Source organism: Colletotrichum acutatum, assembly GCF_030867785.1.
Source record: "Colletotrichum acutatum strain CBS 112980 chromosome Unknown BDZ83scaffold_9, whole genome shotgun sequence".
Taxonomy (NCBI): domain Eukaryota; kingdom Fungi; phylum Ascomycota; class Sordariomycetes; order Glomerellales; family Glomerellaceae; genus Colletotrichum; species Colletotrichum acutatum.
Window position 1 is genome coordinate 398,100 of NW_026849003.1, and position 19,981 is coordinate 418,080.

At 54.7% G+C, this 19,981-nt stretch overlaps 8 protein-coding genes across 8 annotated transcripts; 3 read left to right on the forward strand and 5 right to left on the reverse strand.

Annotated features, from left to right (window-relative positions):
• Positions 1–145: 145 nt before the first annotated feature.
• BDZ83DRAFT_567446 (Spb1 domain-containing protein) lies at positions 146–2,933 on the reverse strand (the record flags this gene model as incomplete). The annotated part of the gene is made up of 4 exons (XM_060503956.1): positions 146–264; positions 337–771; positions 844–2,704; positions 2,766–2,933. The coding sequence occupies 4 exons, from the start codon at positions 2,931–2,933 to the stop codon at positions 146–148; spliced, it is 2,583 nt and encodes an 860-aa protein (XP_060369984.1).
• A 155-nt stretch (positions 2,934–3,088) lies between these two features.
• On the forward strand, positions 3,089–6,546 carry BDZ83DRAFT_604040 (WD domain-containing protein). Its single transcript, XM_060507259.1, has 4 exons — positions 3,089–4,316; positions 4,366–4,495; positions 4,544–4,654; positions 4,703–6,546. Exons 1-4 carry the CDS (start codon positions 3,519–3,521, stop codon positions 6,082–6,084), a joined length of 2,421 nt encoding a protein of 806 aa, XP_060369985.1. The 5' UTR covers positions 3,089–3,518; the 3' UTR covers positions 6,085–6,546.
• Positions 6,547–6,804: 258 nt separating this feature from the next.
• Positions 6,805–8,268, reverse strand: BDZ83DRAFT_567553 (uncharacterized protein; the record flags this gene model as incomplete). Its single annotated transcript, XM_060503968.1, has 1 exon — positions 6,805–8,268. One exon carries the CDS (start codon positions 8,266–8,268, stop codon positions 6,805–6,807), a length of 1,464 nt encoding a protein of 487 aa, XP_060369986.1.
• A 2,030-nt stretch (positions 8,269–10,298) lies between these two features.
• BDZ83DRAFT_449732 (uncharacterized protein) lies at positions 10,299–11,416 on the forward strand. Its single transcript, XM_060503158.1, has 3 exons — positions 10,299–11,103; positions 11,191–11,237; positions 11,290–11,416. The coding sequence occupies exons 1-3, from the start codon at positions 10,486–10,488 to the stop codon at positions 11,336–11,338; spliced, it is 714 nt and encodes a 237-aa protein (XP_060369987.1). The 5' UTR covers positions 10,299–10,485; the 3' UTR covers positions 11,339–11,416.
• A 7-nt stretch (positions 11,417–11,423) lies between these two features.
• Positions 11,424–12,895, reverse strand: BDZ83DRAFT_647488 (thiamine-repressible mitochondrial transporter THI74; the record flags this gene model as incomplete). The annotated part of the gene is made up of 4 exons (XM_060510083.1): positions 11,424–11,738; positions 11,803–12,563; positions 12,644–12,702; positions 12,828–12,895. The coding sequence occupies 4 exons, from the start codon at positions 12,893–12,895 to the stop codon at positions 11,424–11,426; spliced, it is 1,203 nt and encodes a 400-aa protein (XP_060369988.1).
• Positions 12,896–14,211: 1,316 nt separating this feature from the next.
• BDZ83DRAFT_747946 (ras family protein) lies at positions 14,212–15,193 on the reverse strand (the record flags this gene model as incomplete). Its single annotated transcript, XM_060513533.1, has 7 exons — positions 14,212–14,321; positions 14,380–14,482; positions 14,535–14,579; positions 14,633–14,812; positions 14,877–14,972; positions 15,040–15,093; positions 15,164–15,193. The coding sequence occupies 7 exons, from the start codon at positions 15,191–15,193 to the stop codon at positions 14,212–14,214; spliced, it is 618 nt and encodes a 205-aa protein (XP_060369989.1).
• A 528-nt stretch (positions 15,194–15,721) lies between these two features.
• On the forward strand, positions 15,722–17,361 carry BDZ83DRAFT_449667 (uncharacterized protein). The gene is made up of 3 exons (XM_060503157.1): positions 15,722–16,083; positions 16,137–16,733; positions 16,787–17,361. Exons 1-3 carry the CDS (start codon positions 15,937–15,939, stop codon positions 17,159–17,161), a joined length of 1,119 nt encoding a protein of 372 aa, XP_060369990.1. The 5' UTR covers positions 15,722–15,936; the 3' UTR covers positions 17,162–17,361.
• A 94-nt stretch (positions 17,362–17,455) lies between these two features.
• BDZ83DRAFT_647491 (GDA1/CD39 family protein) lies at positions 17,456–19,206 on the reverse strand (the record flags this gene model as incomplete). The annotated part of the gene is made up of 3 exons (XM_060510084.1): positions 17,456–17,513; positions 17,565–18,918; positions 18,978–19,206. 3 exons carry the CDS (start codon positions 19,204–19,206, stop codon positions 17,456–17,458), a joined length of 1,641 nt encoding a protein of 546 aa, XP_060369991.1.
• Positions 19,207–19,981: the final 775 nt, after the last annotated feature.

The following is a 19,981-nucleotide window of genomic DNA, read 5'->3' on the forward strand; positions in this document are numbered from 1 at the left end:
TTTACACACATACGCAGATCCGCCGTGAGCTTTTTTTCCATTAACACATTAATGCGCCTGATTTTCCAGCCATGCTTTATTTTGACAAACAAAATTGAAACATCATCACGGGATGATAAGGTCGGCAGTCTACCGACGTCAACGTCTATTTCTTCTTCTTGGCTAGCCTCTTTTGCGCCCTCAGGTCCTTCTTCATTCTCGAATCCACAATTGTGTAACGGCCCTTGACGCCCTTGGGACGACCCTGGATACCACGGTTGGCACCTATACGAGTGGTTAGCAAATGGGAAAATGTACGATACTTTTGATAGAGGAAGGGAAAAAGAGAAAACTCACCCCTGGCAATAATAAGAGTAGGCTTGGGTCTCCTCTTGACCTTGCCAGCCTTGGCCATGAGCTTGGCGATGCTCTCTGCCTTTTCCTTCTCCGTCATGCCCTCCTCGTTGGCGAGCGAGTCCGACTTCTTCTTGAGCTTCTCGAGGCGCTGCGCCGTCTTGAACTTCTTGCGCGCCTTGGCTTCGCGCACCTTTTTGATGGGCCGCGCGTTGTAGGCGCGCAGCTTCTCGCGGATGGCGGCCGCGGCGGCCTTGGTGATGGGCTTCTGCTGCTTGTCGTGCTTCGTCTCGTCGTCGATGAACCAGTCGGGGAGGCCGTCGCGGTCCTTGAGGGCCCACTTGTTGAAGCCGTCGTCCATGAGGTCCTGTTTGGTCTTTTCGCCCGTCGCGAGCTGGTGGGCGAGCGTCATGGCCTCGGCTGTGATGATGTCGATGTCTGGTGGTTTGTCAGTATAAATTCTCTCCGAGGCGTTGGACAGTAGCTCCAGAGGTGGGTAGCTTGACTTACCGAGTCTGCCGTCCGGCCGTCTCTTCTCCTGGTTCTCCCAGTCTTCCTCTTGGTTCTTGACAACCTCGAAGCCGGCGTCGTCTTCGCTCTCGGAATCTGAGCCGAAGCCGTCGGCAGCCTTCTGCTTCGCCTCCTTGGCCTTCTTCTTCTTCTCGTCCTTTGCCTTCTGCTTTTCCTCAGCTACCTTGGCCTTTTCTTCCTTTGCCTTCTTCTTGTCCTCCTTTTCTGTCTTGGCTTTTTTCGATTTCGGCTCCTCCTCAGCAGGCTTGTCATCGACGCCCCAGTCCTCATCGTCAACATCTCCCATATCGATATCCTTGAAGATATCTTGCCCGAAGAAAGCCGATGCGCGCTTCGACAAGTTGCCGTTCTCGGCTGTGTTGTCCAGGTCCGTCACCAGGGGTTTTCCGCTCTCGTCATCGTTTTCGTCCTCGTCATCGTCGGAGCTGTCAGAGTCCATTTCCATGTCCTCATCGCTGTCGCTCTGTTCGCCGCCCGACACGCCCTCCCACTCGCCGTCCCCGTGCTCCTCGCGAGCTCGCTTGGCGCGCCACTTGGCATCGGCTGCCGCCTTGCGCTCCTTGAAGCTGTCGTACATGCCGTCCAGCTCGCGCTCGAGGCGGTCCTCCTCCGGGTCGCTCTCGGAGTCTGAGTACACGATACCGGCTTCAGCCTCCTTGGATTTCTTCTCACTCTCCTTGAGAAGCGCCATCTTGCCGCGGGCGATCCTGTTGATGCCGCCGGCCTTGTCGGCTGTCTTCAATGCGAACATGGCGTCCGGACCGAGGGGACCGGCCTGCTCCATACCAATATCCATTGGCGCTGTCATGTTCATCTGCATGCGCACAATGTCCTTTTGCTTCTTCTCGTTCTCTTTCCTCCTCTCCTTCTTCTTCTTGGAGTCGTCCTTGTTCTTGAGCGCCTCCAGCTCCTGTTGAATCCGCAGCTCCTCGTCCATTGACTCGATCTCTGCGACCTCCTCGCCCACCTGATCTTGCAGGGACTTCTTCTCCTGCGTCGTCTTCTTGGTTGGGAAACCAAAGATTTCCCTTACCTTGAGACGCCATTTCAACAGTTGCTTGAACTCTTTCCTTCCGAGGACCTTCAAGTCTGCGCAACTCCTGCGGATCTCGTCTGTGGTCTCAGGGAGCTTGTCCAGCGCGGCGAGCGCCACGTCTCCGTTGGCCGGCTGGTCAAAAGACAACTGGTTGGTTTGACCGAGAATTGCAATTGGGTCGGCCGTTTGGATGAATTCGCTCGCCGATACGACCTTGTGCTGTGTGTAGTCACCCTCCTCGTAACCCTCACGCTTGCGCTTCTTCTGCTCCGGGTTGTACACCTTGGCCTCGTTGTTGGGGGTCGCGTCCTTGAGCTCGGCAAAGACGGCACGGGGGTCGAGGAATCGGGGATCGATGCGCTTCGGGGCCTTGAAACCCTTGCAGACGACGAAGATTTCGGCAGACACGTTTCTTGAGGAAGGGGGCTTGGTCGCCTCGACCTTTGTGAAGAGCTGGTTGAAGACCCACAGCAAGGGGTTATAATCCTTGGATCGAAAGACCTTGGTGACAAAGGTACCGCCCTCTGCCAAAAATTCTGTCGCAAGCTTCATCGACTGCAGCACCAGCTCGGCCTGGTTGAACGAATCCTGGTTCCACGCAGTACCGACGTTGGGCGCACCATCGTGGAGAACACAATCTGCCTTCCATGTCTTGAGATGCGATCGGATCGTGGCTCGACATTTCTCGGTCGTAATATCGCTCTGGAAGGTGATGACCTTGGGAATTGGCTTGATGGGCGACAGATCGACACCGACAATCAGGGCGCCGACGGGGCACGTTTCCGCTGCAACTTGACACCATGACTGTAAAATGTTAGCAAGAAAAACTTTGCGGGTGGGTTGTCATTCACGAGGAAGAGCTTACACCGGGCGCAGCGCAAAGATCGACGACGACCTTGCTCTTCTCCAAGAAGCCATATTTCTTGTTCAGCTGGATCAGCTTGAACGCTGCTCTGGCGCGGTATCCCTTCTCCTTCGCAAGCTTGTACCACTTATCCAAACGTCCTTTTCCGTGCTTCTTCTGGATCGCCATCTTGTCTGAAGGGCGAGGCCAAGTCGAGATGCACGAGGAATTCTTGCGAGAGTTGGGAAGCTCTTCTGCAACCAAAGGGCGTCCTTCTCTGCAGGATTATCGAATTTCGGACCCGCCCCGCCGCCTCGACTTTCGCAACGTCCCTTCTCTCAGAATTTTTTTAGCGGAGCAGCAGGGGAGCGATAAGAATCACGTGGAGATACCACTAGCGCATGACAATGTGGGGTGTCCCGCGCTCGGTTCCTCGGATGGAATGTCAATTCCATTAAACATTCTCAGGTGGGTCTCCGCGTTCACCACGCGCACCGCGACGTTGTCGCGTAGAGAGCTGCGCTAGGGTCAAGAGGGAGTCTCGATCGGGCAAGTAAGACGTCAAGAGCTTTACCTACCGCAATTAGATACCTTGCTTCAACCTTGAATGCTCAAACTCGGCCATCACCACCCCGCCTGCCAGACCTCCCCCACGCTCTCTTCCTCTGTTCTCAAAGACGTATCTGTCTGTTGTCTGTTTCTCTTATACTATTAGGTAGTCATTGAGTCTAGAGCCGAATCGCCATCGTCATCACCACCACCTCCTCCAGCGTCATGGTCTATCACGGCGGCATGGCCAGTCCGCCACCGAGCGATGGCCTCGTTCCAGCATCGTCTCCCATCCTCCCTTCCTCCCCGCCGTCACGGATGTCCCGGAAGGAAAAGAAGAAGTCCATCCTGACGCCCCGGAAGTTTCGTCGTTTCTTCACCCCTCGCGGGATGCCCTCACAGATATCTCGGGAAAGACCAGCCCTCGGCGAGCTACGCAGTCCGGCACTCAACGTCCAACCGACACCTCCACGATCCAGCCCCCGCTTCAACGAACCGATATCACCTACTTCGAATCACAGCAGCAGTGTGCTTTCCCCTTTTGGTAGCGAAGATGGCCCCAGGAAGCGGAAGCGGAGCGTCGTCAACGCTATACCTATGAAGTTGCCACAGTCGAGCCGCGGCTCAAATACGAAGCGTTCGAGGACTCAACCGGAGGACTTGGAGGAAGATTACCCTCTCGGCCGAAGTCCTATCGCGAGATCAGCGTTGCAACAAAATGAGAATGCTCGTTCAGGAGATCACTCCATGGGTTCGCCTGAGATACTCTCGCCCTCGGCTAGTCGAACGGCAGTTTTGGGCAGAACGTTTCCGACAGGACCTCAAGTTACACCAGACGAGTTTGCGCGGAGGCTTAGCTCCTTGACTGCTAACAACTTTGCGACTTCGGGGTATGAGGGTCTTCGGCCTAGGTCTACGCTGATTGACTACTTCAAGTGCAACCGGGCAGGTATTCCTGCTTCTGGCAGAGGAAAGGCTGTTAAAACTCTCGCCAAGCTTCCTCTGCAGCCAAAGGACGAGCCTGTATGTTTGATTCCCGAAGATCTACTCTGACTAGACTAACATATCCCAGATTGTTCCTGAGTACCGGCCGCAACCCGTGATTAAGCTCCGCAATCGGGGCTTCGGTGCTCAACTGCTGCTCCGGGAGCAGGGTAGCACACCTCGCCCTGGGCGTGAGCATCTCGAGTATCCTGCGTTTGGTGAGTTGTTCACTTTGGCAGATGATGGCTTAAGACTAATATCAATAGACTCGAGGGCAAGTACGGCATCCTTCTGGAGCCGAAGCACTGACGTCCACATGTGCAACGCGCATCTGACGCAAGCGAATACCATTCCCTTTAGTTTAGCAAGTTGTCACAGTGAGTGTCCCCAAATTATAGTCCTTGAACTTAAACTAAGCCTCGCAGATGCCCCAATGACGGCAATTGGTGACGAAGAGGGATTCATCCGCTTTTTCGACACCACCACAACCCCCTTGGGAGCGGCACCCCGTACAAAGGTTGATATTGTCATCCAGGCTCACGAGAATGCCATTATGGACCTCGCTTTTTCGAACGACGATCTCCGCTTGGCAAGTGCGTGCGGTGACCGCTCCGGCAAAATCTTCGACGTCATGTCGCAGACGGTAGCTGTGGAGTTGAATGGCGGTCACTTCCAATCGATGCGCCGTGTTGAATTTCAACCTGGCCAGGCCAATGGAAACGTTGTGGCCACGTCGGACCGCGACGGAAAGATCCAGATCTGGGATCTGCGATGTTCCATGGCACCGGCCGCTGCCTTTTCTACTCGCGGCCCGGAAGGTATCGTGCACCGCGATAGAGACCGTAACCCCCTGTGGGCCCGAACGACCAACACCCTTGACAATGCTCATGATCGTACGATCCACGGGGTTACATCACCGGCGTCTGTCACGGCGTTGCAGTATATGCCGGAAGGTCGTGAGCACCTGCTTCTCTCCGCCTCGGAGGCAAATGCTTGTATCAAGCTGTGGGATACGCGGTACATAACCCCGCGCAACAAAGAGGCCGTCCCCCTAGCCGTGACCGCCGAACCGGCAACCCATCGCTGGCGGCCCTACGGCCTTACTTCTCTCGCCTTGAGCAGTGACGCGGCCCGCCTGTACGCAGTGTGCAAAGACAGTACCGTCTACGCATACTCGACCTCGCACCTAATGCTCGGCCATGCCCCCGAACTCTCCGTTCGACCTCCGCGCCAAAGGGCCGGTTCCGCTGTGCAGGGTTTGGCCCCCTTGTACGGCTTCAAGCACGACCTTTTCCACGTTAAGAGCTTCTACGTGCGCGGAGCTCTTCGCCCTATATCGGCTTCCGGCAACGAGCTTCTCGCCGTCGGTAGCACGGATAAGTGCGCGGTCGTCTTTCCCACCGATGAGCGCGCCATGCGGGAGTACTGGGACACGCAGAGCCATCTTCCGGCAACGGAAACCATGACCACTTCGTCAAGCGCAACCATGTCTTCATCCCATGCAAAGTCTGTCAACGCTGGCGGAGCCCAGGTGCCCATCATTCGCAACGGCACGCCCCTCATCCGTGGCCACCGGCGCGAAGTGACGGGCCTTAGCTGGTCGAACGAGGGTAAGCTCGTGACCATTTCGGACGACTACATGGTGCGCCACTGGCAAGAGGGCAACGACGACGGCGGCCGTGGTGAGGGTCACGACGCGCGGGACCTGCGCACCGGAGGCGAATTCGGCGGTAACCGGCATATGGCCGGTTGGGCCGACGTCGCGGACGACTGGGACGAGGACTGCGACTCGCACTCTGAGTGTTGATCCGGAAACCCAACAAAAACAAAGCAAAAAGAAAATAAGGGTGAGAGGGAAAGCATGCGTCTGGATTGGGGTTTTCTAGACGATCAAAGGGTTATGAGTTGTTGATTCTTCATGACGAGAGTTTGATAGGCCGACTCCATTGTCTGGCCGTTTTTGTGCGGTTTGTATATGCGCGGAGAGGAGTCATCTGGATCGGGGCGCGTTGGGAGTTTTTTTTTCTTGAAAGCATTGATTTGGACGGGTTACAACATGAGAGGGCAAGAGTAAAAAGACGGGGGGATTGAGTTCGGATTGGCTTGGCATGAGGATTAGCATAGTGTGGCAACGCATCGCTTTGCATTACACTGAACTGGACAGGATTGGGGGTTTCTAGATACCATAGCACTCACGGGATGGGAAGTCCCTTATACATAATGAGACATGTCAGAAGGCAACACTGAGTTCACTGGGAAACATGCGTGCCACTGTGAGGGAGACTTGGTTCGGAATACGCTGTCTGGCAGCCATCTATCTAACCTTTGAAAGTCTTGAAAGTCCGTTGCAGACCATCTACTGCTATGCTATGCCGTAGGAAAAACAAGGAGTCAAAACACCTGAAAATGCAATAGGGGGGTATCGTATATCTATCCCATGCGGTAGGTATCCTGATTCAAAAAACGCTCCGAAACGCCGAGGTCGTCATGCTATTCTGTCACAATGCCTTCTCTCGCTCCCTTTTTATCACACGCCCTTTGTTACCGTCTTCTTTGCTAGAAAGAGTATACTGACAATCGCAGCTAAGCCTGCCACGATGATAATGTTAGATATCAAGGACGTGGCAGAGCGTGATAGCTGCCCCTGCCTAGACGTCACGCCTCCTACAGGTGACGCTGCATTAGCCGCGCCGTCTGTCGAGAACGCCTGCCCCTTGCCCTTTCTGTTTGGCACCGCAAGCTTGGGCTCGAATCTCATAGACTTGGAGGCCGGGCAGCATGCCGGGGGCTGTTTTTCCAAGTCGCTAAGAGCATGCGACTTTGGAGCCTCACATGCCTTCTGCTTTGTATGCCTTGAGAGCCACGAATCAGATTTTTCGCTGTCCTCAGAACTCTTCGAGGCCGTCTTTTCCCTCTTCCTGTCTCGGGCAATGGCTACACTGTCGCGTAGACGACCGCTTGGTGCCAATGATGCCCATGATTCCAAGACGGAAGAACCCTGCTCCAAGTCCGTGTCGCATACATTGTCCAGCTGGCCAACGAGGAATAGCATATTGTCAAAGATACAGACGGCCTCTTGGATGATATCGTGCCTCTCGCGGGGTGTCAGGAGATACTCGGATTCCGCCAGCCGTTTCTTAAACTCCTTTTTGAGGTCCTCACCGTCCAGTGGCGTCGCAAAGTGGAAGAAGCTCAGGGGTAGAGAATGACGCATGTGTTTTGCGCCGACTTCCATCTTCCCGCGGCCGTCACCCCGTGCCATGTCGACTGGTGTTGTAGTATGAATAGCCATGTCTGATGCTCTTGTACGTTCTTGACAGGGTATCTCTGAGGGTGGAATGGGTGACGGCGTCTGCTCCCAAAATTCTGAACCCGCAGACTCGAGGGTGGCTCTGATAAAACGCCCACCGGCAAAGAGGGCCATGAACAAGATGTACGAGTACGCCATAAGGACGTGAGGCTTCTTCTCGATGGTGCGTCTAACGTGCCTTGTAAACTCGGCAAGTCGCCCTGACTGAGAGATGGCTGCCAGTTGCTCATTTACAACATCGGGTGACCATCCGGTGATGGAACCAATGTCGGCTCGCAGACGATCAGAACGCATGAGTCCAGGCAGGTACAGCGACGTTAATATCGAGCGAGTTCTCTCGCATAGAGCAGGTTGGTGTCGTAGGTTTGATTCAGCGTTCGAGGCCGGTGTAAGGTCAGCTTGGTTTAAGTTACAGTGATCAGCAGTCTCGCTAGGTGTATGAAGCTGTGGTGATCCTGCAATGGTCTTCCATAGTGACTCGAAGGTGTCGTAGATGGGCGTGATGTGAAGAAGGCCGGAAGCGTAGAGTGAGGGATCTGCCGCGCGGGGCGGGATCGCCAAGGGCAGGCGAGCAATGATAATCTTGTTAAGTTTTGCATGGGCAGATCGGGTCGCGGCGGCGATGGACTCGGCCAAGGGACGTTGTGTATCTTCGGCCGGCGTTGCGGCTGGTGAGGTCATCGTCACGGGCGTCGGGGCGGCGCCGTTTGCTTGTCAAGCCTCCCGTGACGGAGAGGTGCGGCTGATGGCTTCTAGGAAACGTGGGGGATACGAAATAGGGGCGTGGCGTAGATGGTGTATTTGTATAGGAACCGGGCACACCGTATTGGGAGAGGTGAATAATGGTAAAAGATAATGGATGCTTGGGGTGACACAGGTTCCGAGGTGATGCAGTTGATAGTCGAGAATCAAGGTGTACCGGTAGTAAGGTAAATGGGAGCAGAGACAGAGGTGTAGGAAACCAGTAGTCCTAGAAGACTTGTTGTCTGCTGCTCCTCCTCGACGCCTCCTCGGCGAATTCAAGGCGTAATGCAAGATAAAGTAGAAGGACCTTGGGAAGGGGACAGAATGGACGAAAACCACAAACGGAAGCGGTAGCGTCGATCCTCAGTAGGTTGTCAAGACCAGTGATCGAGTTGGGGAGTGTGTCTCTCTCTTTTCTTTCCCTGGGAGAGGCTGAACCACTGGCAGTTGCGCTTTGGGTAGGTAGCAACGGCTAATAAAAGTAGCGGGTGGCAAAGACGGAAGGGTACCGACAATATGGAGAAGAAGGCGGCAGCGTCAGAGCTTTCTTTCTCGCTGGAGCTACGGATACCTTACCGGTATCTCTCTCTGGCTCTGATGAAAGTGGTCGGTCGCCCGGGCCACCATGCGATGTGCTTGCTCTTCAGAAGGAGGAGTGACTTTTTCCCGGGAGCTTGGGTTTTTCTGTTTCTTACTTGCGGTCGAGAGTATGGGTAGGTCCCCAGAGGGATGGGACTACTAGTGTTGTCTGGAGAGATTCCACTTTGATTGGCATGCAAGCTGGGAAAGCAAGCAAGGTATTGAAGAGACAGAAAAGTTTAAGATCCAAAAGAGCCAGGGACAGGAGCAGGGCCCGGCAAACGGGGTTGGAAGAAGCTAGTCTCGGAGAGACGATGTGGACGAGAGAAGCTCGGGAAGCTATTAGTGCGCACCTTCAAGCATGGAATCTTGAGAGTCGACTGGGTTACGTCCAAGATCGCATCGGGTGTTAGCTCGAGTTTGGTACCGAGTGTACTCCGCAGGCGCAGGTAACAAAGTGAAAGAAAGAGAAGATGTCTGAGATGGAGATCGGAGTTATCTGTTGCCTCGCGGGAACTATTCCCAAAATTGATGTGATCTCTCTACGCTTTGTCGCATCGCGTCAAGGTCTCGTAGACATGTAGAAGTTGTGCCTGAGCAGCTTACATAGCCCTTGAGTCATATCAGCACACAGACCAGAGGAATATCTGTAGAATTTCGGTGTGAACCCCCCGCCACGGTATGGCAAATTTCGCCTTTCTGTTGCATGGGAAACCCTTAAGAGAAGGGAATGGAAATGCGGTTCGAGTCCCTCCCGTGGAGCGAGCAAGCAAACAAACGAGGGCGAAGAGGGGGCCCGGCGGGGGGCGAGGTTTGTGGAGGATATCCATCCAGCCAGGGGTCAGGGGTCTTTGGGTCCTATGGCTTTTGATCATTCGCGGTCTGGCCCTGTAGGAGCCACTTTTATCCATCGGGCTGGATTCGAATCAAACATTTTCCCATTGCTACGCTGCCTGCGTCGCTGCATGCCCGACATTTTGCGAAGTGAAGCAGTCCACTGTGGCTTGCCATTTCCTTGTTTCTTGACGTTGACGCTTTGCAGATACAGATGGGTTCTTCATATTCATGCCCGATGCGTTTCTCATCTCCATGAGTCCAATGTCTTATGTCTCGGTCTCCGAAAACCTGGAAGGCGGGAATAGCAGGGCAAGGAGACGGCAAGACTAACGAGACACGGATTATGCACTCTTGGACCCTTTAGCTCGTGTAAGCTCCTCCATTACGGCCATGTACAATAAATCAGATCAGTGAGTACTGAATAGCGACTGCACTATCTGCAGGAGGAAGCGCCCCGGCGATCGGCTTTCCTGCGGGCCATCAACTCTGGCAGGACCCCACGATGTCAAGTGCCTTTCAGTCTTGCTGCCCGCGGCGCCAACAGGTGATCCCTCCTCTCTGTACCTGTCCACCACCATCACCTCTAATCCCTTCAAAGGTAGGTTCCTCATCATATTGTCACGAGCACGGAGTATACCTCCTTCCAATTGGCGCCAATTATTCTGCACTTCTTTGCGCATCAGGTTTGTTTTCAATGCAGTCACATGGAGTCCCTAAGACTCTCCCTTGCACACTGAAATGCTTTCCGATATTTTCTGCTCACCTCTCAATCTCAATGCTACCCAAGAGTCCCAGTCTTCCGTGATACCGCACATGCCAAAGATGCCAAATCAAAATCACAGCAAACTTTCCCAATTTCCCGCAACTCTATCAACAAAAGAGCAGGGGGAAACGAACCAAGGATCACACAGTCACACAGCTCAAAATAATTCTGGAGACTTCAACTGCCAAGCGGCGAATCCGATTGCGCGGCTGTCTCCATGCGTCTGCAGATCCCCCCCTCCCTCTCCCCTCTCAAAATCAAGGAAGACACATGAGAAGAAAAAAAAAACCCTGGTGCATCGCATTTTACTCAAATCCGCCATCGAATTCTGCAAAATCCCGTCTTGTCATGCTCGACCGACCTTCCCAGTCCTTCCAAAGTCACACCACAGCTGCACCTTGACCTCGGCGCGCTCAACCTTTTACCGACCGACCGACCAGCCAGTAACCAGAAAAAAACTCCATGGTTCACCTCATGCGATTCGATGTCTCCACCGCAGCTGCATCAGTGTTTTCACCCGGGACCACCTCTTTTCACCTGACAGCTCTTCCGAGTCATCCGCCTTGGTACGCGAAGACGGGTTTCGTCAACAGGTAATTCCTTCCCATGCGTGCCGTGTGAAAATGACGCCGAGCCGTACCCTTACGTTGCCGTCATGACCTTCAACAAGCAACAAGTAGGTATTTCGAGGGATGGGTCTCACATGCGTTAAGTGGCACAATATGATGTAAGTTGATTGTATTAATGAAGAGACTGAGCAAACAGCTCAGACTCAACAGCGCTCCAGATGGGATCCAACAATGGAAGCACCCGTACACCGTGTCTTAAACGCCATGGCCCATGCAACACGTCTAATCCCCCGCGCCTCTGTCTGCTCTCGAATTACGACTTTGTGTCAACAGAAACATCCTCTTCATAATTGCGAGACGCCCCGGGATCCTGCCTCGGGGCTCTTGTCGCTCGACTCGTCCTCGTGGCTCTCGTTATTGATGAAGAGGAACGAGATGAGCACCACAGCCGCGCCAACCCAGTACACCCAGCTGGAGTACTGCGAGTACTGAATCATCTCGCCAATGAGCGACAGCGGGATCGTGAGAGACAGACCGACTGTCACGACCAGCGGCGTCGTGAGCAACATGGCGTACGCCCATGACATGTCGCTGATGAAGGACGACAGCGAGTTGCCAATGACAATGGCCCAGATTTTGGCCGTAGGAGGGAACGAGAACTGTGGCAGCTTTGATTAGACACTCTGAAAGTCCATAGAGGAAAAGGGGCGTGACGTGACTTACTGGTTCCATCCCCGTGAAATGCAAGATGAAGAAAACGGGCCAGAGGAACACCAAGTTAAAGAGTCCAACGAGTCCAAAGAAGAGCGGCATATTCACCCGATCCTCGTTGCCTACCCGCCTCTTCATCACAGTCACGTAGAGTCCGTAAATGATGGCGCTCACAAACGCCATCAGATCCCCAATCGCAATCTGCCCCGTCGTCTTGTGCGGGAATGACCCGCGGTTCTCGTCACTCGACCCGGACAGGTCCACCGTCGATATCAGCACGATACCCGTCAGCGACGCCAGCACGCCAATCAGCTTGCGTGCCGTGAACCCCTCGACTCCCATCACGGCGCAGAAGACGAGCGTCCACACGCTGCTCGTCGAGTTGAGGATCGTCACGCTGCCGACGCTCGTGTACTCGAGGCACGCCGACGCAAAGTAGTTTGCGAAAAACCACAGCATGCAGAATTCGAGGCTGATGACGGCCGTCTCCCGGAACGTGAGCCGCTCCACCCTCGTCGTCGTCTCGAACCCTTCCATCTCCAGGCTCGGCTCGTCGTCGACCAGCAGGCGCTCCCCCGCCACCGTGTCTTCCTCGTCTTCGGCTATCTTGAGGTCCTTGCCGTACCTCTGCTCGTTCCAGACCACCATGGCCTCGCGTCGTAGACCCTCGACGCCGTGCTGCATCAGGAACCTCACCAACATGGGTATCAGAGACACCGCAAACACCGACGTATTCATATACACCACAAAAAATGGCTTGTCGTAGGAATGATCTGAAAAAATGTACTGTGATCCCCTCATCGTCAGCCTGCCCCAGTCCACGCCAACGAAAGCAACACTGTCAAAAACTCACAGATGCCAAAAAGTTGGATATCGTCCACAGCAGCACCGTCACAAGCAGCAGCGAAATGCCTAGCGTCCGCCTCGCAACGCCGCCCAGTCCCATCTTCGCCTGCCACCCAGAAGACCGCACCGTCGATCTCGACCTATTTGTAGACGCAACCGAGGCGCTCAACCTGTCGGTGCTCGAGAATGACCTCCTCGGAGGACGGTCATGATCTGGTGGTGCCAACGCGACGGGCAGCATGGGCTCGCTCGGTGCCATGTTCGTTGGGGGTGATTTCGCAATCTTTCGTCGCGCGTCGTATCGTCGAGAGGGAGATGTAGGTAGGTAGGTATCTAGGAGGAGTTGCGGATTCAGGGAGGGCTGTCCGCCTTAAGGTGATCCAGGGCCGCTGTCGACGATGTAGGCATTTGACCGCAGGGACGGCGAACAGTAGGGCGAACTCTCGGAAAGTCGTCACGGAGCAATCGCGTTCAGAGGGGGGCGGACGGTGGCCGAATGTCCCGTCGCTCGACTCGGCGCATGTGCAGCGCGGCACGGATATGCCGTATGCCAACTGCTTCTCGGGCCGTCGGTTGAAGGCGATGACGATTATGGAGCGATTCACTGGAGACCAGCAAAAAGAACCTCAACAAAGCGAACACTCGAGGAAGCCTGGCGAGCTTTCTCTGATGCGAACGCGTCGTCCGTTATTTTTTTCGTCGCTGGAGCGTTTGCTTTCAAGGGATTCGTGTCAATGTGTTAATTAAGGGTGTTTCTTCAAGGTTGAGTTTCAATGGCACGGGCGAAAACACCCCCTGTATTCGTCCCAAGTACCGGCAACCAATAGTGGTGGGTCGATCGCGTGCCACAGCTTCAAGTCTCAGCCTCCCTCAGTAAGGCAGGTGGCTAAGGAAAGTGAGCAGGTGAGGTAAGTCTGTTTGCTGTAATGTACTTGCTAAATCCTAAGGTACCTGGAGCATAAGATGCAACCTCCTCTTCTTCTAGGCTGCCGCCGCTGGACAAAGCCAAGCATTACGCCACGCATGAAGCTTACAGAGAGCACTGGTTGCCAGGCCGGACTTAGTGCCGGTTTCCAGCCTTGGGGCTTTAGTGTAGCCTCGGATCCATTCTCCTAAGCGGAGTCTGATGACGGACGGCAAGAATGATCCGTCAGCTCGGACTGGTGATGAATACATGATGGAGTAGACCGCTGTCCTCCGGTGCCCCGCGCTTGTCAGTTGAGATGGAATGTTGTGAAGAGGCACCCCCATTCGCCGGTTGCGGATCCTCTTGCCCAGAAACCATTACTCAAGCATGCAGGTGATTGCAAGTGTGATAAGTGATAAGTCATCCACGATACAGAAAGCGAATGGTTGTGGGAACCAGGCGAATAAACCCTTGATCAAATTCCAATAATAACCTCTAAACACCTTTCGCACCAGTGCAGGATATGCAACATCAAGCCAAGGCCAAAAATGGATATGTGGAAAGGCCCTTGGACTAAACATAATGCGAGTTGGACAGGGTCCTAATTCTGTGTGCCGCCCTAGTCCTCAACTCGCTCAACATCAACCAACTGCTTACCCAACAGCAGCTTAGCAAGAACATCCGTCCCGGGGGTTTTCGATGGGGATGTTGATGACGTCCTGGTAGTCACCGCTGAACTCCTCGGACTCCTCCTGGGCCAGGGCGTTCCGCGCGATAACTAGTTGATGTTGTCAGTACTCGTTGTTACGGGCGCTCATGAACAATGTTGCACCAACCTTCGAAAGCCTGCTCGACGTTGATGGCCTCCTTTGCGCTGGTCTCGAAGTAGGGAATGCCGCCCTTGGATTGGCAGAATGTCATGGCGCGCTTGGTCGAAATCTATAATCCCGTTAGCCAACTATACGGAGAACAACCACTGTTGCGCACTCACCACTCTCTTGCTCTCCTCAACGTCAATCTTGTTTCCGAGAACGACCTGGTCGCATGTCAGCCTCGATTGGCACAGTCCAGCGTTGACCAGCCACTAACGAATGGGAAGTTGTCCGGGTCCCGAGGCGAAGCCTGGATCAAGAACTCGTCCCTCCAGCTGTCCAGAGCATCGAAACTCTTGGAGTTGTTGACATCGTATACGAGCACGCAGCAGTCGGCACCACGGTAGAAGGCGACGCCCAGAGACTGGAAGCGCTCCTGTCCTGCCGTATCCCAAAGCTGTCGTTCATTCGTCAGCACATGTCCAGGTCGTGGATCAGTCGTTGTGTCGGTCTCATCCCACCTGCATCGTCACCTGTCGGTCGTCGACGAGAACCTCGCGCGTCAGGAAGTCGGCGCCGATTGTGGCCTTGTAGCTTGCACTGAACTTCTTATTGACCTGGGCGAAACATTCACGTCAGCGTCACCAGTCTCCTCCGGATGTTGCTTGATCCATGGAAACTCACATATTGGTTCATCAGACTCGTCTTTCCGACACCGCTATCGCCAAGGATAATGACCTGCACGAAAACATCCTCGTCAATTATGCCGCGCCACTGGATGCTGCAGCGCTGGGAGGGAAGAGCCCACCTTGAGAAGGACCTTCTTTCTCGATGACATTTTGAATCGATTGCCTCGTTGGAGGAGTATGTAGAGTTTGGGATGGTCAAAAGTGTCGGCGTCAACAGTCGGTCGTTCTACGTAGTGTTACGAAAGTTTCGGTCGCGGGTTGGGTTTCTTATCGGTTCGGACGTCAAGGTGATCGAAAACGGACCGGTGTCTTGCGGTCAGGGGTGGTTGGTTGGTGTCAAGTGCAGGTCGATACGCAGTAGATCGATGGACGGAAAGTCATGGTGGAGGTTGACAGGGAACCAGGCGGTACTGAGAGCTCCCGTCACATTTCCAGGTTTCAGCCTATCAAAGAGCTGCCTCCAGTGCTGGGACCAACCAGGAAGGGCTCTGAGTGTCTACCTGCGCAGTATCGTCAGGTGCGTTGCTTCTGTTGTCATTGTGGCTGACGTAACGACTCAGGCGCTGTGGGCGCTGTGGGCGCTGTGGGAATGAACTGCTCAATGCACTGTACCTTGCCCGCTGAATTCAAGGCGTCTCCCCAGCCACACATAATGCTCCGTCTCAACTCAACAACGGTCTAGGCGAACTGAGCTCAGCAAGAGCATGCCCTCACGCCCTCACTACCTTATTACCTTGTTGCTCTAAACTCCTGCAAGGACCAAGTCCTCTCCCACCTCTGCTTCAACCTAGTCGCACATCACATGTATGCTGTGGACGAACAACACACGAGACTACGTCTGTAGCCCAACATGCGCTGATGGGACCTTGGACACACATCTCACCCGATCCTCATGGCGGATGAAGAAGATCTCTTGACCAAGGTCCACGGCCTGAGCGACCTTGAGCTCGCCGCCTTCTTGTGCCTGGTCAACCGAGAACACTGCATCGTCAGTACTCCGCCCGTCGCCCTCAATGAGCTCATCGAGGAGCTCCAGCTTGTAAGTTTATCTCTTACTGTAGTCCCGCAGTTCATATCACTAACCTGCCGCAGATCGCGACCAAGACCTTTGGTCTGACGTGTGCCATCGTGGACTGCTCTCCGCAAACCACCTTGGAGGACTTTGCATCCTCCATCCTCATAGCGCAGTCGCCTACAGCAACCAGATCAGGCTCGCCCCTTCGCACGCGCAACGACTCCTACTTCTACTCCCGCGCCGGAATTTCGCCCCTGACCGCCGTCAACGCCTACAGCCCAACCGGCCCCGGCGGCGCAGCCGGTACTTCCATCGCCAGCGTCATCCTCGCCCGGAACCTGGACCGCGCACCCAAGGCCGTGCAGATTCAGGTCCTCGAGCTCCTGCGCACCCGCCGCATCTTCACTCGTACTTCCGTCCAGACCGCTCCCAAGCAGTTCCTTTTTGTCGCTGCGTTGGCTGCCGAGAGCGGAGGCCAGGCTCACGTTACGCTGCACTTAAACGACTACTTCTTCATCGCCCACTGGCACGATCCAGACGATGGCTTTGCCAACCTGGATGAAGCGTACGACAAAGCCGACGATGCCGAGACTGCCAGCACCGAAAGCGTAGTGAAGAAGAGCATCAACGAGGAGGCGATGGCGGTCAGCGAGGATCCCCTTTTAAGTGAAGGTGTAAGTGAACTTGGTCGTGGCGTTCGGTCTTTTGGAGGGCTAACATTTGGTAGGACATTGCATCTTTGGCTAAGCTAAGCCGAGAAGTCCAGGTCAACGTGGACGTGCTACGCTATCAAATGAACATTGTCACGTATTTGAGGATGCACCGCGCCGTTGCCGGCGGCATCGAGCCAATTGCCACGAAGCATCTCGACCAGCTGCTGAGATGCCTTGCCCCCTTGCACAGCCTGGACTTTGTGACGCCGGCTCTCGTTCACTTGGCAGTTAGGAAAGTCTACCTGCATCGGATCCGGATCGTGCACGCAAAACAGGAAAGGAGCATGCAGTGGGGCAGCCAGCAGGAAGCCATCGAATCCATTCTTGAAGGCGTGGGCGCCGAGGACGTAATCGAAGACGTGATAAATATGGTGGCGGCACCGCTTTGAAGGCAAATCTGACTATTTGTCCAGCGAGTGTGGCTGATTCTAATCAATAGCTACGTCTTGACGAGTCTTTATCCTTGATACCCATGGGAAACCATTCGAGACATGGAACGCCCGCCGTCGATCCGTGTACTGATGCGTTTCCTGCATCTACCTTGTAACGTTCGTTGGTCTCAAATACACTTATTCGTAATCGAACATTCCCATTTCTGTCGTGGAATTAAAAATCTATAATACTACAAGCCAGCCAATGCCAGGGGAGGCTTGCGCAATCTCGGTGCCAGATAGGTCACTTGTTTAGTTGACCTGGTTGACTCTGCACTTCCAGCCGGATCCGGGGGAAAGGAGAGGCAAGCTGTGGTATGTTAGCTTCTGTAAAGTTTCTTCGCGATGGATCAAATCTTACCTAGCACCGAGGCACCAGCCCAATTCGTTACCCTTGATCTTCTTGGCAATCTTGACCTCACGGTCAATGGGCATTTCATAGCCGGTGTGGAGAAGAGCCATCATGAAGTTGAGGTCGAGGCAGTGCTCAGGGCGGTCCTGCAGCTCCTTCATGGCACCGGGAATGCTGGCGAATAGATCCCAAGACTTCTCACCGCCGCAAACAGAGTTGGCAAGGTCGTGCATCTCACGCAGGGTGAAGGAGTCAGGCATGCCGAGAGGCTTAGTACGGTCGTAGAAGTAGGAGAAGATGTAGACGTCCTCGCGGCCAAAGGTCTTGGCCAATGAGGGCTGGTGGACACCGTTGAAAGAGCAGGGCGCAAGCTTGCAGCTCTCTTCCTTCTTCAGAATCTTCTCGGCGAGGTTGCGGCACTGAGCGGGAGCGGCCTGGGAGGGGCCGGTCATGTTGAAGGTCACAGTCTTGCCGAGGGGGTGCTTCTCGTCGAGCTCAACCTCAACCTCTCTAACCATGCCGGGGGCAATGCAGGGGTGGATGATGGGCTGCTTGACCCAGCTGTCGTCGGACTTCTTGCTCTCGAAGATCTCCTCAATCAGCTGCTTGTGCACGGCCTTGCGAGCGCTCATCAAGCCGTATCCCAGATGGGAGTGCTGGTAGAGCTCGAACTTTTGTCCGCCAAAGGCAAGGTCGTACTTGTGGTCGCCCTCGGCGAGCTTCTCCGGCATGCCTCCGTCCGCAGCTCCCTTGAAGGTGGGCTCAAAGACAATCTGGGTCGAGCCACCGCCAAGATCGAAGACAGCGGCGGTGGGGCTCTTGTCAGGGCCGCCAATCTTGCCGAGGAGGTAGTTGGTGGTGATCCAAGCGTAGACACCTTCGTCGGCGCCGTCCATGATGGCAACTCCGTTATCTTCCTTGGCAACGACGGGGAAGGGGTACTTGGTCTCGAGGCGGTTGCGCACAGCAGCAAGGATCTTTTCGGCGTTCTCAGCTCCGACCATGCGAAGTCCAGCGGTCGCTTTCACCGCGACAGGACTGCAGGACTTGAGCTTGTCGGGAACGTTGGTCATGGCAACGTCCATCAGAGCGTCGAGAGAAGCGGCAGCGGCCTCGGGGTCGTCCTTATACTTGCTGAGACCACCAACTGACTTCTCCGTCATCTTGAACTCCTCGTGCTCCAGCTCGGGGGTGGCCCCGCAGTTGTTGAACTTGTAGACGTGGATTCTGGATCCAGTGCTGCCGGCGTCGATCATCAGGACGTACTGGACGATGGGCTTAGACTTGGAGCTGGATTGGGTGCACTTGTCGGTGCCGTACGAGGCATCGGCAGGGACCTGGCCACCAGCACCGCCTTTCGATACTGTTGTGGATGTATTAGTTTCACGTTGATCTAATGAGCTTCACTAGGCCATCGCTTACCTCCTCCATTATAGACGTTGACGCCTCTAGGAGACAGATACCAGAAGAGAAAGACGACGAAGAAGGCGATGGCGCCCGTCCTCATCCACCTCGTCTTCTGTGCTTGAGACATATCTCTGAACGCCGCGAACAGGCCAGTATTCCGTTGAGCGGGTGCAAATCGACCAGGCTTTTCGTGTGGATCTCGCGCGGGTTGCTTCGTCGGCAGCGACACAGATGTTCTTCGCATTGGTCGCTTGTCGTTGGTGCTTAGGGGAACACAGAGTAACGCATTCGAGGTACAGCGGCGTCGAGATGGGACAAAGGAGTGGACTGGGCTGAACCGAGGGCCGATTACCAAAGGGAGCAGCACGGGGCGACTCGAGGAAACAGAAAAAGGTGCGGATGGCCGAAGAAAAGGAGCGGACGAGATGGGATGGTGGCACTGGACACGAAGAAAAGTGCAGAAGTCGTATATGTAAGGAGACGTCGTCCAAGGGGGGTGAGGAGATGCAAGGTACAGTTAGGTTAGGTTGGTCTCGAAGGGGGTTCGATGGCAATTGCAGATTTTCTCTTTTCTGAGAGGTCATCAAAATCCAGACATCCCTGTCTCGAGCTGGCAGTTTGCTAATCTTGGGTGCATAGGTGCGCCAGCGGGGACAACGCGAGTCCACTGAAATGTTGAACCTGGAGGCCATCCTCCTGTCGCGTTCACCTTAATGGCCGGCTCCATGATTAGGGGGCGGGGCCACTGACTCCCTGCTACGCCCCCTAAATTGCGCAGTCGCTCTTTCACGCGGCACCTCACCCAGGCATTAAGGTAGGGCCCATTTGCCGGGCATGTTCTGATCATTCCTGAGGTGATCTGCTTGTGGTCAAGGCACAGCTGGCATTTGAGCTTACCTAAGATTACGTATCGAGTGTACTAGGTACCTTACCTAGCGCCTGAGGTGATCTGGATGGGCATCTTATCGATAACTCAGTACCTAGATCTCAAGCCACGTGAGGCGTTGCCTTCATCGGAT